Genomic DNA, 14,033 nt, shown 5'->3' with positions numbered 1-14,033 from the left:
GCTGTTCTGCTTCTAGTTCCTTTAGGTGTGCTGTTAGATTTTGTATTTGGGATTTTTCTTGTTTCTTGAGATAGGCCTGGATTGCAATGTATTTTCCTCTCAGGACTGCCTTTGCTGCGTCCCAAAGCGTTTGGATTGTTGTATTTTCATTTTCGTTTGTTTCCATATATTTTTTAATTTCTTCTCTAATTGCCTGGTTGACCCACTCATTCGTTAGTAGGGTGTTCTTTAACCTCCATGCTTTTGGAGGTTTTCCAGACTTTTTCCTGTGGTTGATTTCAAGCTTCATCGCATTGTGGTCTGAAAGTAAGCATGGTATAATTTCAATTCTTGTAAACTTATGAAGGGCTGTTTTGTGACCCAGTATATGATCTATCTTGGAGAATGTTCCATGTGCACTCGAGAAGAAAGTATATTCTGTTGCTTTGGGATGCAGAGTTCTAAATATATCTGTCAAGTCCATCTCATCCAATGTCTCATTCAGGGCCCTTGTTTCTTTATTGACCGTGTGTCTAGATGATCTATCCATTTCTGTAAGTGGTGTATTAAAGTCCCCTGCAATGACCACATTCTTATCAATAAGGTTGCTTATGTTTATGAGTAATTGTTTTATATATTTGGGGGCTCCGGTATTCGGTGCATAGACATTGATAATTGTTAGCTCTTCCTGATGGATAGACCCTGTAACTATTATATAATGTCCTTCTTCATCTCTTGTTACAGCCTTTAATTTAAAGTCTAGTTTGTCTGATATAAGTATGGCTACTCCAGCTTTCTTTTGGCTTCCAGTCGCATGATAAATAGTTCTCCATCCCCTCACTCTCAATCTAAAGGTGTCCTCAGGTCTAAAATGAGTCTCTTGTAGACAGCAAATAGATGGGTCTTGTTTTTTTATCCATTCTGATACCCTATGTCTTTTGGTTGGCGCATTTAATCCATTTACATTCAGTGTTATTATAGAAAGATACGGGTTTAGAGTCATTGTGATGTCTGTATGTTTTATGCTTATAGTGATGTCTCTGGGACTTTGTCTCACAGGGTCCCCCTTAGGATCTCTTGTAGGGCTGGTTTAGTGGTGACAAATTCCTTCAGTTTTTGTTTGTTTGGGAAGACCTTTATCTCTCCTTCTATTCTAAATGACAGACTTGCTGGATAAAGGATTCTCGGCTGCATATTTTTTCTGTCTAGCACCCTGAAAATCTCTTGCCAATTCTTTCTGGCCTGCCAAGTTTCAAAAGAGAGATCAGTCACGAGTCTTATAGGTCTCCCTTTATATGTGAGGGCACGTTTACCCCTTGCTGCTTTCAGAATTTTCTCTTTATCCTTGTATTTTGCCAGTTTCACTATGATATGTCGTGCAGAAGATCGATTCAAGTGACGTCTGAAGGGAGTTCTCTGTGCCTCTTGGATTTCAATGCCTTTTTCCTTCCCCAGTTCAGGGAAGTTCTCAGCTATGATTTCTTCAAGTACCCCTTCAGCACCTTTCCCTCTCTCTTCCTCCTCTGGGATACCAATTATGCGTATATTATTTCTTTTTAGTGTATCACTTAATTCTCTAATTTTCCCCTCATACTCCTGGATTTTTTTATCTCTCTTTTTCTCAGCTTCCTCTTTTTCCATAACTTTATCTTCTAGTTCACCTATTCTCTCCTCTGCCTCTTCAAGCCGAGCTGTGGTGGTTTCCATTTTGTTATGCATTTCGTTTAAAGCGTTTTTCAGCTCCTCGTGACTGTTCCTTAGTCCCTTGATCTCTGTAGCAAGAGATTCTCTGCTGTCCTGTATACTGTTTTCAAGCCCAGCGATTAATTTTATGACTATTATTCTAAATTCACTTTCTGTTATATTATTTAAATCCTTTTTGATCAGCTCATTAGCTGTTGTTATTTCCTGGAGATTCTTCTGAGGGGAGTTCTTCCGCTTGGTCATTTTGGATAGTCCCTGGCGTGGTGAGGACCTGCAGGGCACTTCCCCTGTGCTGTGGTGTATACCTGGAGTTGGTGGGCGGGGCCGCAGTCAGACCTGATGTCTGCCCCCAGCCCACTGCTGGGGCCACAGTCAGACTGGTGTGTGCCTTCTCTTCCCCTCTCCTAGGGGCGGGATTCACTGTGGGGTGGTGTGGCTCGTCTGGGCTACTTGCACCCTGCCAGGCTTGTGATGCTGGGGATCTGGCGTATTAGCTGGGGTGGGTAGGCAAGGTGCTCGGGGGCAGGAGGGGCAGGCTTAGATCGCTTCTCCTTAGGTGATCCACTTCAGGAAGGGCCCTGTGGCAGCGGGAGGGAGTCAGCTCCGCTGCCGGAGGTTTGGCTCCGCAGAAGCGCAGAGTTGGGTGTTTGCGCGGAGCGAGCAAGTTCCCTGGCAGGAACCGGTTCCCTTTGGGATTTCGGCTGGGGGATGGGCGGGGGAAATGGCGCTGGCGAGCGCCTTTGTTCCCCACCAAACTGAGCTCTGTTATCAGGGGGCTCAGCAGCTCTCCCTCCCTTTGTCCTCCAGCCTTCCCCAGCAGGATATTCTGATAGGATAGATAGGTAGGGTGTGAGAGAAAGAGAGATTGAGGGTGTACCTACTTTTAGCCAAACTGCAAAGTCTTTTTTTTTTAAATTTTTTTTTTCAACGTTTATTTATTTTTGGGACAGAGAGAGACAGAGCATGAACGGGGGAGGGGCAGAGAGAGAGGGAGACACAGAATCGGAAACAGGCTCCAGGCTCTGACCCATCAGCCCAGAGCCCGTCGCGGGGCTCGAACTCACGGACCCCGCGAGATCGTGACCTTGCTGAAGTCGGACGCTTAACCGACTGCGCCACCCTGGCGCCCCCAAACTGCAAAGTCTTAGGAACATTTCTCTCACTTTTAACACCAACTGCAACTTTGGGAAATTCCTAAAACCATTCTTAGGTTTCATAATTCTCTAGAAAGATTTAAATAAATCACTGATAGCTGTTATGTTTATTGTTACCATTTATTATAAGAAGTGAGTACAGGTTAAAATCAACCAAAAGAAGAGATGCATAAGATAGAGTCTGGGAGGATTCCATATATGAAGCTTCCATTGTCCTCAAGATATGTAACTCTTCTGGCATTGATGTATGACTGTATACGTGGAGTATTGCCAACCAGGGAAACTCACATGAGCCTTAACATTCAGAGTTTTTATTGAGACTCTATTATGTAGACAAGTCTGATTGATTGATTGCCCACAAAGTTATCTCAGCCTCTAGGTCAATGGATGCCATATGACCTAGAGTCCACCACCGTAAATCATATGGTTGGTCTTTCTGGCCCACGACTTAAGATTGGGTGTTGCCAGCTCCTGCCCTAAATAAAGATACTCCTATGAGGCATGACAATTGGGTACCTGGTGGAGCCATGGGCAAAATTCACACCTCTTTTTGGGCAAGGCCAAATTCTTTGCTACACAGAAAGGTGAAGTTGTCATCAACTGAGATAGGCACTTCTGAAGGAGGAGCAGGTTTGATGGAAGAGTATCAGAAGCTCAGTTTTAGTTCATGGTACATTTTATAGGCATTCAGGAAGAGATGATGAGTAAGCCACTAGATTAAGCATTAGAAAAGTCAGAGTTTAGTCTCTGCTCTTCCAATAGCAGTATCTAGCTCCAATGAGAAAATGAGGTTTTTTTTTCCTTTGTAAAATATGAAAGATAAGCTGAAGAATTGCTAAGTGTTACTCCCTGTGCTACCTCCTGCCTTTCTCAATACTATGGTCCTTTTGTAATTGAATTGATAATGTTGGCTCTCATGGTGGATAACAGGTGAGAAAGAATGGCATAGAAAAGCACCCATACAGGTGGAAGGCTTTGATTAAGGTGGAAGGATATTTCCTCCATTGTTACAAGAACGATAAAAATGAAAAGAGGTACAGGTAGGTTCTTAGGTTTTGTGTGCAAATAAAAGTATTCCTCTTTGATTGGCCTCTATTTTCTCATTGATATTTGAGATCTTTAGCTGAGAGCACTGATAGAAAAGGACATATGTGGACTCCTGTATTTCACAAGCCTGAAATTTGTGAATAAAAGACTAGTAATTGTTTTGGTTACCCAAGGTAGTGTTCTTCTCATTACCACATTTGAATGAGGTATATACATTTAGGTTAAGTGATTGACTAAGTTTCCTGAAATTTTCTTGATGGTGACCTACTCCTCATTTTTGTTAAGTGATTTTTTTTTTCTTTTAAAACAGTAGATAATTTTATGGCAAAAACATTGCTGAGGTCACGGGGCGCCTGGGTGGCACAGTCGGTTAAGCGGCCGACTTCAGCCAGGTCACGATCTCGCGGTCTGTGAGTTCGAGCCCCGCGTCGGGCTCTGGGCTGATGGCTCAGAGCCTGGAGCCTGTTTCCGATTCTGTGTCTCCCTCTCTCTCTGCCCTTCCCCCGTTCATGCTCTGTCTCTCTCTGTCCCAAAAATAAATAAACGTTGAAAAAAAAAATTAAAAAAAAAAAAACAAAAAACATTGCTGAGGTTTAATTCATGCAACTAACATTTTTGGAGCACTTTGTTGGGTAGTGTGCAAAGTCTTGGGGATAAAGATGGAGGGTCATTGTCTATTTCCTCAAGGTTCACATTGGGGAGAGAGACATAAATATATAACTTGAGTTATAACATTTAAGTGCTGTAATAAGAGATAGGTACCAGGTTTTGATGATGGAGTGGCAAGTTCCTATTCTTTTTTTTTTTTTCTAACATTTTATTTATTTTTGAGAGAGAGACACACAGAGAGAGAGAGAGAGAGAGAGACAGAGTATGAGCAGGGAAGAGGCAGAGAGAGGGGGAGACACAGAATCCAAAGCAGGCTCCAGGCTCTGAGCTGTCAGCACAGAGCCAGATGTGGGGCTTTAACTCACCAACTGTGAGATCATGACCTGAGCTGAAGTCAGACGCTTAACCAGCTGAGCCACCCAGGTGCCCCAGCAAGTTCCTATTCATATAATAGGAATTCTGCATTGAAGAATCAGGAAAGACCTACTAGGGAATAATATTTGAATTGAAGTTTGAGGAATGGAAATTGATCAGCTGACTAAATAAAAAAGTTGAATAGCATGTATAGTGTATTAGTCTTTTCAGAGTGCTGTAAATAATAGACATTTATTTTCTCATAGTTCTAGAGACTAGAAATCCGTGATCAGGATGTTTGCAGATCATGTCCTACAGGATCTTTCCTCTGTGCTGTCACTCGGGGAGAGAGTGCTCTCTGGTGTTTCTTCCTCTTCCTAAAGGACTCAATTCCATGGGGCTAGGATCCCACCATTATGACCTCATTTAAGTAATTACCTTCCTGAAGGCCCTGTATCCAAAACCCTTCACATTTGGGGTTAGAGCTCCAACATAGGGATTTTGTGAGGACAAATTCAGACCATAACATTCTGTTCTCTGGCCCCCCAAAATTCATGTCCTTCATACATGTGAAATACATTCATCCCATCCCAGCAGCCCCCAAAGTGTTAACTCAGCATCAATTGTAGGTCTAAAGTCTCATCTAAATATCCTCTAAATCCAGTATAGGTGAGACCCGAAGTATGATTTATCCGTCTGAGTCAAAGGAGTCAAAATTCTTCATTAGCAGTGAACTTGTGAAAACAGACAAATTTTGTGCCTCAAAGGTAGAATGGTAGGACAGGCATAGGATGGACGTTTCTATTCTAAAAGGGATAAATTGGAAGGAATGAAAGGGTTATGCATCCCATGCAAATCCAAAACCTAACAAGGCAAATTATTCGATCTTAAGGCTCAAGAATAATCATCCTTGGTTGAATGCTCCACTGTCCAGGTCCATTGAGGGGTAGGTAGTAGAATCACTACTATGGCCCTAGGTATTGGGCCTATCCTCTTAGTTCTGGGCATAGGTCCTGCTCCCTTGACTCCTTGCAGCAGTTGCCCTGTGGCCACAATTGAGGAAATAGAAGAGGAAGCAACCTTTTCCCTGGGCCTATAGTGGGAGTGGCAGCCCTCATTATAACTGAATTGCTTTTGGATACTTTTTCTTGAAGGATAAAGCACGTTTTCAGCTAAATAATTCTGTTATCCTGTCCTGTGAATCCCCCAAATCTCATAACCTTCCTTATTTTGTCCCATCTGTGTTCCTTTATGTCAAATTGGCAGTGTTTCTGCTAGTATCATCCCACCATTGTTCCTGGCTTCTGGTGAGATGGCTGATTAAATCCGTGGTTTCCACCCTTATTAATCTCCTTATCAGCCTGTTCAGCCACCATCTTAGAACAGACTTCATTATTTTTTACAATACTTTTGGGCCAGTTCCTTTTTGCTTAACAGTTCCTTTACCTTACCTGTCTCCTCTCTCAGTTTTCTGTAAACCGTAAGGAGAAACCAGCCTGCTGTTCAACACTTTGCTTAGAATCCTCCTCAGCTAAGTACCCAATTTCATCTCTTAAAAGTTCTGCTTTTCATAGAACCACAAAACAATTCAGCCCAAAAGTCCTTGTCACTGTATAACATGTTATCTTCTTTCTTTTAGTTTCCAATAATATGCTCTTCATTTCTAGCTAAGATTTTACCTGGATGACCTTTAGCAGCCATATTTCTACCAACATTGTATTCATGAGATGATCTATGTCTTTTCTAAGACAACAATGGTTGCTCTTTTTTCAGTTGTTCCTAGAATTGTGTTTAGCATCCATATTTTTTATCACTAGTCTCTTTGTTAAAATACAAAATTCCACTGGGTAAATTTGAAGATCTAGTTGGCTTTATTCAGCAATTCATGAATTGGACAGCATCCATCTAGCAAATAGAAAGGAGCTCTAAGAAATTTTTTTTAATTCCACTCCTGGGAGAGGCTGCAACTGCAATTAGGTTAGGTATTAAATATTGGTGGGATTCAGCACAAGTGACTCCATTTGGGACTTTTTTTTTTTTCTTTTATTCTTTTTTCACACCTTCAGGGCAGCCTAGGCTTTTTCTGGCATGCACCTTAAAACTCTTCCAGCTTTTGCCCATTACTGAATTTCAAAGAGACAGCCACATTTTTAGGTATTTGTTACAGTAGGAATCCACTTTATGGTATCAAAATCTATATACTTTGTGGTAACAAAATAGCACAGACTGGGTAGCTTACCCAGTGAACATTTATTTTCTCACAGTTCTGGAGTTGTGAAGGCTAAAAGTCCATGATCAAGGTGTCAGCACATTTGGTTTTTGGTGAGGATACCTGACTTGTAGATAGCTACCTTTTCACTGTGTCCTCACATGGTCTTTACTCTGTGCTAGCAGGGGGAGAGAGAGCTCTCTAGTGTCTCTTCCTCTTCTTATAAGGACACCAATCCTGTTGGATTACAGCCTTACCTGTAGGACCTCATTTAACCTTAATTGCCTCCCTAAAGGTTCGATATCCAAATGCCATTAAATTGGTGATTAGGGCTTTAACATATGAATTTTAGGGGGACCAGCTGAGTTCATAACATTGTGGTAACTGAGAGGCTGTAGTTAGCATGGAGTATTTGAAGAATGACCTAAAACATACAATGTGAATTTAAACTCTCACAGTACTGAAAAAAAGTATGTTGTGACGTTTCAGGTATTTGTGTGGGTGACAGGCTATGGCATTAGCCAGGTAGGTGAACTCTGGGTTTTATATACAATGTTTAGGAAATTTCCAGTTTTATCCTGCTGATCAGTTGAAAGACAGTGAAGATGTATATACATTTATGTTTGTGAATGCATGAAAGTAATTATATATGAATTTATTTTAAGAGTTGCAACACCATGAAGGATGCATTTGAAAGGGGCAATTGGGAATTGGGTTGGAGAATTGAAATATAAATGATAGGAAGACCAGTTAGGTAATTATTGTAATAGTTCAGCTGACAGATGAGGGTCTAAACTAGAGTAGTTACAAAGAGAACAGACTGGAAGAAACTGATAAAATATTTGGAAGATAAATATGACTTGGTGATTGAGTGTAAGATGTGAAAATCTTACTTTCTATTCTACTGAGTTTATCATTTCAGTTTCATATCTACTGAAATTCATTAGCCTTTCCATTGTCTCTTCCTTTAAGTGATAATCTGTATTAAACTAATACAGTGAGTCAAATTGGGTATAAAATATTTTTACTAAGCAGTTTTTCAGTTTTACTATTTTAAGAGTGTAAGAGAAATTTATAACCTTATGAGGCCGCAGTTCTCATCTTGATCTAGTATGGTGTGTCTTTGGAAGCTGAAATTCTCTGTATGCATTTTTTTTTTTTTTTTTTTTTTGGGGGGAGAGACTGAGATTAAGAAAATATCTGTACTTTCTACCACACAAATCTCATTATACTCGTTGGTTATTTTAGTGTCATCATCATTTAGTAAATGGCTGATAACCTTATTAAATGCTGCCTCCTCATCAAAATTGATGTATTTATATTCCAGACACATCTGACTTTAGTTTTAGTTGCCATTGCATCTGTTAGGAGAAACTCCTTTCTCTTCATAGATCTTTGTCTATAGGCTGACATTTGGCTGGTGAACACTAGTTTGCCCCTTCTGGTGGTTAAGAGGTTGAAACGGTTCCATATGAGTCAGCTGCTGCTCTGCCTTCTTGAGTCTTCTTACCCCACCCTAGGCCCATTTAAAGGGTAAAGCCTGGTTCAGCAGTGTCTTCCAGAATTAAGGCCAGTGTCTCTGTTGACTGGTTCATGTCTTTGCCATATTGGTTGTTAAATGTTTTGGATATTATTGTCCAGGATATATAGATGAATTTAGTTGTAACTCTTGAATTCTGCTTATAGATGTTTATCTTAGTTTATGTGAAAGTATTTTGCAAATGTTTCTTAGATTATACAGTCCTGATGGCAAGATTCCCCTAACTGAGGAGAACCTGTTTGGGGTTTGTGCTTTCGTTACTCCCTATAGTTCCTACCTAAAAATCAGTGCTAAAATGTTAACTCTACTGGATCTCTTCACAATCAGTATTTTTCCTGAAGTCATCCTGACAGTAGTTTGGGCCATTTGAACTTTAAATTTTTTTTTTTTTTTTTTTTTTTTGGTTTTCTAAAGAAACTTTAGAAAGTTTCTTTGTTAAATATTTGAACTGCTGGGGCGCCTGGGTGGCGCAGTCGGTTGAGCGTCCGACTTCAGCCAGGTCACGATCTTGCGGCCTGTGAGTTCGAGCCCTGCGTCGGGCTCTGGGCTGATGGCTCAGAGCCTGGAGCCTGTTTCTGATTCTGTGTCTCCCTCTCTCTCTGCCCTTCCCCCGTTCATGCTCTGTCTCTCTCTGTCCCAAAAATAAATAAACGTCGGAAAAAAAAAAAATTAAAAAAAAAAATATTTGAACTGCTAAAGAACCCAGCTCAGGAGTTTGAATATGTAAGTGTCATCAACAACTAAGAGTTAATTTTCTTCTACTTTTGGGTAGAACCTTTGTTTACCTAAAACTGACATAGATAAAAAATATTCTAAGTATGAATAGTAGTTTTAGATATTTGTAATACATATTTCTGTTTAAGTACTATAGGTGATATTTTGTGCAACACAGAAGTTTTTCCTCCTACTCACAGAATTGGTCACTGCCAACTTACAAATTCAAAATAAACTTTTTAAAATATAATAAATATATATATCTGGAAAAAACTCTGTCCAAATAAAATAGATACTATATAGTTTTTTCTTCCTTGCTTTATACTTTAATTGAAAAGCAAATAAATAAGTTAATATCATCATAGAAGTATAATTTGCAAGAGGTTTATTTTTTTATGTTTTGATTCTACTTGACTACTTTTATTTGTTTTTTGATTTTATGGCCAGGGCAACAAATAATGAACTTTTTACATTTATTGCTCTAATTTTGTCACTTTTCTTTCTGAAAGTGGTGTGAAATAAGTCTCCAAGATTGAGTGTAGTAAATGGACATCAATGCAAATAGTTAAAAATTTAAATAACCTCCTGACATGCTCTGATCATTCACCTTTTTATAAGAATAAAAAGTATCAGTAGTACCAAGGGGTAAAGGTTTAAAACAGAAAAGTAGAATGATTGCTTTGTTTTACTTGCACACATTATCAGAGTGAATACCTTACTGTATATATTGTTGAACTCATTTAGTATTTCGTCTTTACAGAAGAGGATAGATCTTTGTGCTTTGCTTACAATTAAATTAGGTTAGAAAGGAGGTAGTGTTAGAGTCATTTCTTACATTCCTGTTTGATTCTCTACATGTACAATTTAAGGGATACCCAGCCCTTTACCTTAATCTTGTTTCTGAGTTAGGCACTAAAGTGACTGTCAACCTTCTTCCTTCTCTTCCCTTCTCTTTTCTTTCTCTTGTTTATTTCATCTCTGTCTTCCATTTTCTCCCAGTTTAAGCATCTAGAGTAAGTCCTAGGAAGCTAGCTCACTGTTACTTCCATGATGCCCCTTCAACTGTGGATTGAAAAATAAATAGAAACTACTTTAATTATATGTATTGGTTAGAATCTTGAATGACATAAAAAAAATGCTAAGAAGAGAGTAGAAATTGCCCTAGCTTCACAACATGATATTTACCATTTATTTTGATATATTTCTGTTCTATTTATATAAATATGTTGAAATCATTATATATATTCTGTTCTTCTGATTTAAGACAAATTCTTGACCTTTTTTGTATTATGGCCTTTTTGGTTTTTAGCCCGTGTCTCCTTTTCAAAATTATCTTATCTTTACTTTGAGAGAGCAAGAGAGAGCACCTTCAAGCCAGGGAGAGACAGAAGGAGAGGGAGAGAGAGAAACTCAAGCAGGCCCCATGCCCAGCATGGAGCCCCAATGGAGAGAGGGGCATGATCTTATGACCTTGAGATCATGACCTGAGGCGAAATCAGGAGTCAGATGCTTAACCAACTTGAGCCACCTAGGTGCCCTCTTCTCAAAATATTTTAAATGCAAAAAATAAAATACATAGGACTACAAAGAAAACTAATTATACTGAATACAGTAATAAAACTAAAAGAAATTTATAATGTAGTAAACACATATGTAAGAAACTTACCACACCCCTCTGTGCATGGTGCAGATTTGGTTTGTTAATGTGTGTGTGGTGGTGGGGGAGGTTAATCTTTGTATAAAAAAATCACTAGATGGGCACCTGGGTGGCTCAGTTGGTTGGGCAGCTAACTTTGGCTCAGGTCATGATGTCACAGCTTGTGAGTTCAAGCCCTGTGTCGGGCTCTGTGCTGACAGCTCAGGGCCTGGGGCCTGCTTCGGATTCTGTGTCTCCCTCTCTCTCTGCCCCTCCCCTGCTCACACTCTGTCTCTGTCTCTCAAAAGTAAATAAACATTGAAAAAATTTTTTTTAATTACTAGAAATTGAATTTTAGACCATTTCCTTTTATTCAAATTTTTATCTTTAAAACCATTAAGCAGAATTATTTTCTTTTTTGTAGTGCTTTTGTTCCTCTGAATGTTCCAAATAACAAAAATTCTACAGAGTGGGAAAAAGTGAAATTCTTGTTTGAAGAACTTGGAAGTAGTCGTAAGTATTCTTTTTAAAAACACACTCATAATAATACATATTTTGTACCTCTTGGGACTTTTCTGAGTAGTCTGTTTTTATAGTGTTAAGAATTTAACCTTACAGCTCTTTTGACTTGTGGTTAAAAGTGTGCTAGAAAAATTGGGAACTATGTGATGTTAAGACTTACTTCTAGCTATTATGTAGTTAGTCTCTTCATACAGTTACCAAGTTGAAACAAAAATATGATCTTCAAAGAATTTTAGCAGTGAAGGTCTTTTTTTTAATTTTTTTTTTCAACGTTTATTTATTTTTGGGACAGAGAGAGACAGAGCATGAACGGGGGAGGGGCAGAGAAAGAGGGATACACAGAATCGGAAACAGGCTCCAGGCTCTGAGCCATCAGCCCAGAGCCTGACGCGGGGCTCGAACTCACGGACCGCAAGATCGTGACCTGGCTGAAGTCGGACGCTTAACCGACTGCGCCACCCAGGCGCCCCAGTGAAGGTCTTATAATTTCTATGTATTCATTAATTCACCTGGGATTATATAGACAATGTTAAAGAAATGTGCTTGATATATTGTTTTTTATTTCTAACTTTTAGCCAGTGAGAGAACCCTATATTGCTGTTTGATCATGATTAATTTTTTAAATGTTTATTTATTTATCAGAGTGACATAGTGCGCGCATGTGAGTGCGAGTGTGGGAGGGGCAGAGAAAGAGGGAGAGAGAGAATCCCAAGTAGGCTCCATGCTGCCCACCCCCTAGACACAGGATTTGATCTCACGAACCATGAGATCATGACCTGAGCCAGTATCAAGAGTAGGATGCTTAATCGACTGAGCCACCCAGGTGCCCCAGTAATTTTTTTATATAGAATATAAATTACAGAGGTTTTATATGAATGAAATAACATCTTATTATAAATGTACCTTACCAAAACATTCAGAATTGCTTTTTCAGAAGTTTTCCTTATGTGATTTAGGGTTTTAGAAGGAAAAAAATAGGCAGGTTCAGGTTAGGTTAAGAAAGATGCTCACTCATTGAAAAGATACAATGGGTATTAGAAACTGATATAAATGTGTACTTATTACTCAATTTCATGTGCATTTGAACATAGTAATAACTTTATTTTTGAAGAAACCTAGAATATCTATTTTACAAACCTGAAAAATTCTTATTGCTTTTTTATTTATTTTTAATAGGTACTGTACATTCTTGATCAACATTTCTTTTTCCTTACCCAGATACAATATTAAATGATGATTAAATTAAATCTTAGAGTCCTTGCTATACAACTTCTTAATTTTCTTGCTTTCCACTTAAGATTTCATCTTATAAATTGTGTTCCATTAATATCTTGCTGATACTAGCAAGAACTAGGATAGCAATCATGGCATCTACTAATACTAAATTGTCAGGATTTATGCACCTGATCCTATTACTGAGGAATAAATTGCTTCTTTTCTTATAGTTAACTCCTTCAGGTCTCTTGAGTAATTACTCCTCTGCCTTAAACATCATTTCCTAAGTTATGCTAGTCTTTGAGTATTAGTATAACTTGAATCAGTAATTATATAGGTAGCATTATTCTAATTTCTGTAATCTCATGCTCTTTAGTCTTAACATTATTTCTTTTATCTCAAATCTTAAACACCATATCCTAGAGTACATTTTACTTACCAAAATTAGTAATATTAATTTTTTTGACTGGTCAACCATGTTAACATAATAACTCCATTTTATCAATTGTAAGATGCATAGTTTCCCACATTTTTATATTTCTAATATTAGGATGCATTTTATTTTTTCTTTAATTTTTTTAATGTTTATTATTTAATTTTGAGAGAGAGAGAGGAAGAGAGAGAGAACAAGCCAGGGACAGGCAGAGAGAGAGGGAGACACAGGATCTGAAACAGGCTCCAAGCTCTGAGATGTAGGCACAGAGCCCAATGCGGGGCTCAAACTCAGGAATCATGTGATTGTAACCTGAGCTGAAGTCAGATGCTTAACTGACTGAGCCACCCAGGTGTGCTTTATAAGTGATAGTACTTTAAAATTGCTATCAGCAAAATACCAGATCTCTCCTTGTTTTATGAACACTTTCTGTTGATAATTCTAGTGAGATCAAGAAAGTAATAGCATCAAATGTTTTTGAGTCCATAAAATACGATGTTTTAGCTTTATGAGATTAAGGCTTAAAATTTAGCCTTGCATGGTTTGTGAATTAGTTAATAATATGCTTTGTTCATGTGTTATATAAAAGCAAGACATGAGTTTTAAGAAGATAGATGATTCTAATTTTATTGTTATTAATGAAAAGATTAATATACATTAAATTAAAATTATATTTGGTTCCACAGGACTTGCATTTTAACTAGTTCAAAACAGTTTTGGGGTGCCTAGGTGGCTCAGTTGGTTATGCATCTGACTTCAGTTCAGGTCATGATCTCACAGCTTGTGGGTTTGAGCCCCGGGTCGGGCTCTGAGCTGACAGCTCAGAGCGTGATCCTGCTTTGGATTTTGTATCTCCCTCTCTCTCTGTCCCTCCCCTTCTTGCGCGCGCTCTCTCTCTCTCTCTTTCTCAAAAATAA

At 38.7% G+C, this 14,033-nt stretch overlaps 1 protein-coding gene across 2 annotated transcripts in view; it reads left to right on the top strand.

Moving 5' to 3' along the window:
• The window catches only part of LMBRD1 (LMBR1 domain containing 1), a 122,397-nt gene that overhangs the window by 36,668 nt on the left and 71,696 nt on the right, over positions 1-14,033 (top strand). For both annotated transcript variants that reach the window (XM_043591731.1, XM_043591730.1), the window contains exon 6: positions 11,371-11,459. In XM_043591731.1, coding sequence (XP_043447666.1) covers positions 11,371-11,459 — 89 coding nt within the window. The remainder of the gene's footprint in view (positions 1-11,370; positions 11,460-14,033) is intronic.

This window comes from Prionailurus bengalensis, chromosome B2, assembly GCF_016509475.1.
Source record: "Prionailurus bengalensis isolate Pbe53 chromosome B2, Fcat_Pben_1.1_paternal_pri, whole genome shotgun sequence".
Classification (NCBI taxonomy): Eukaryota; Metazoa; Chordata; class Mammalia; order Carnivora; family Felidae; genus Prionailurus; species Prionailurus bengalensis.
This window is presented reverse-complemented; position numbering and strand designations above follow the sequence as displayed.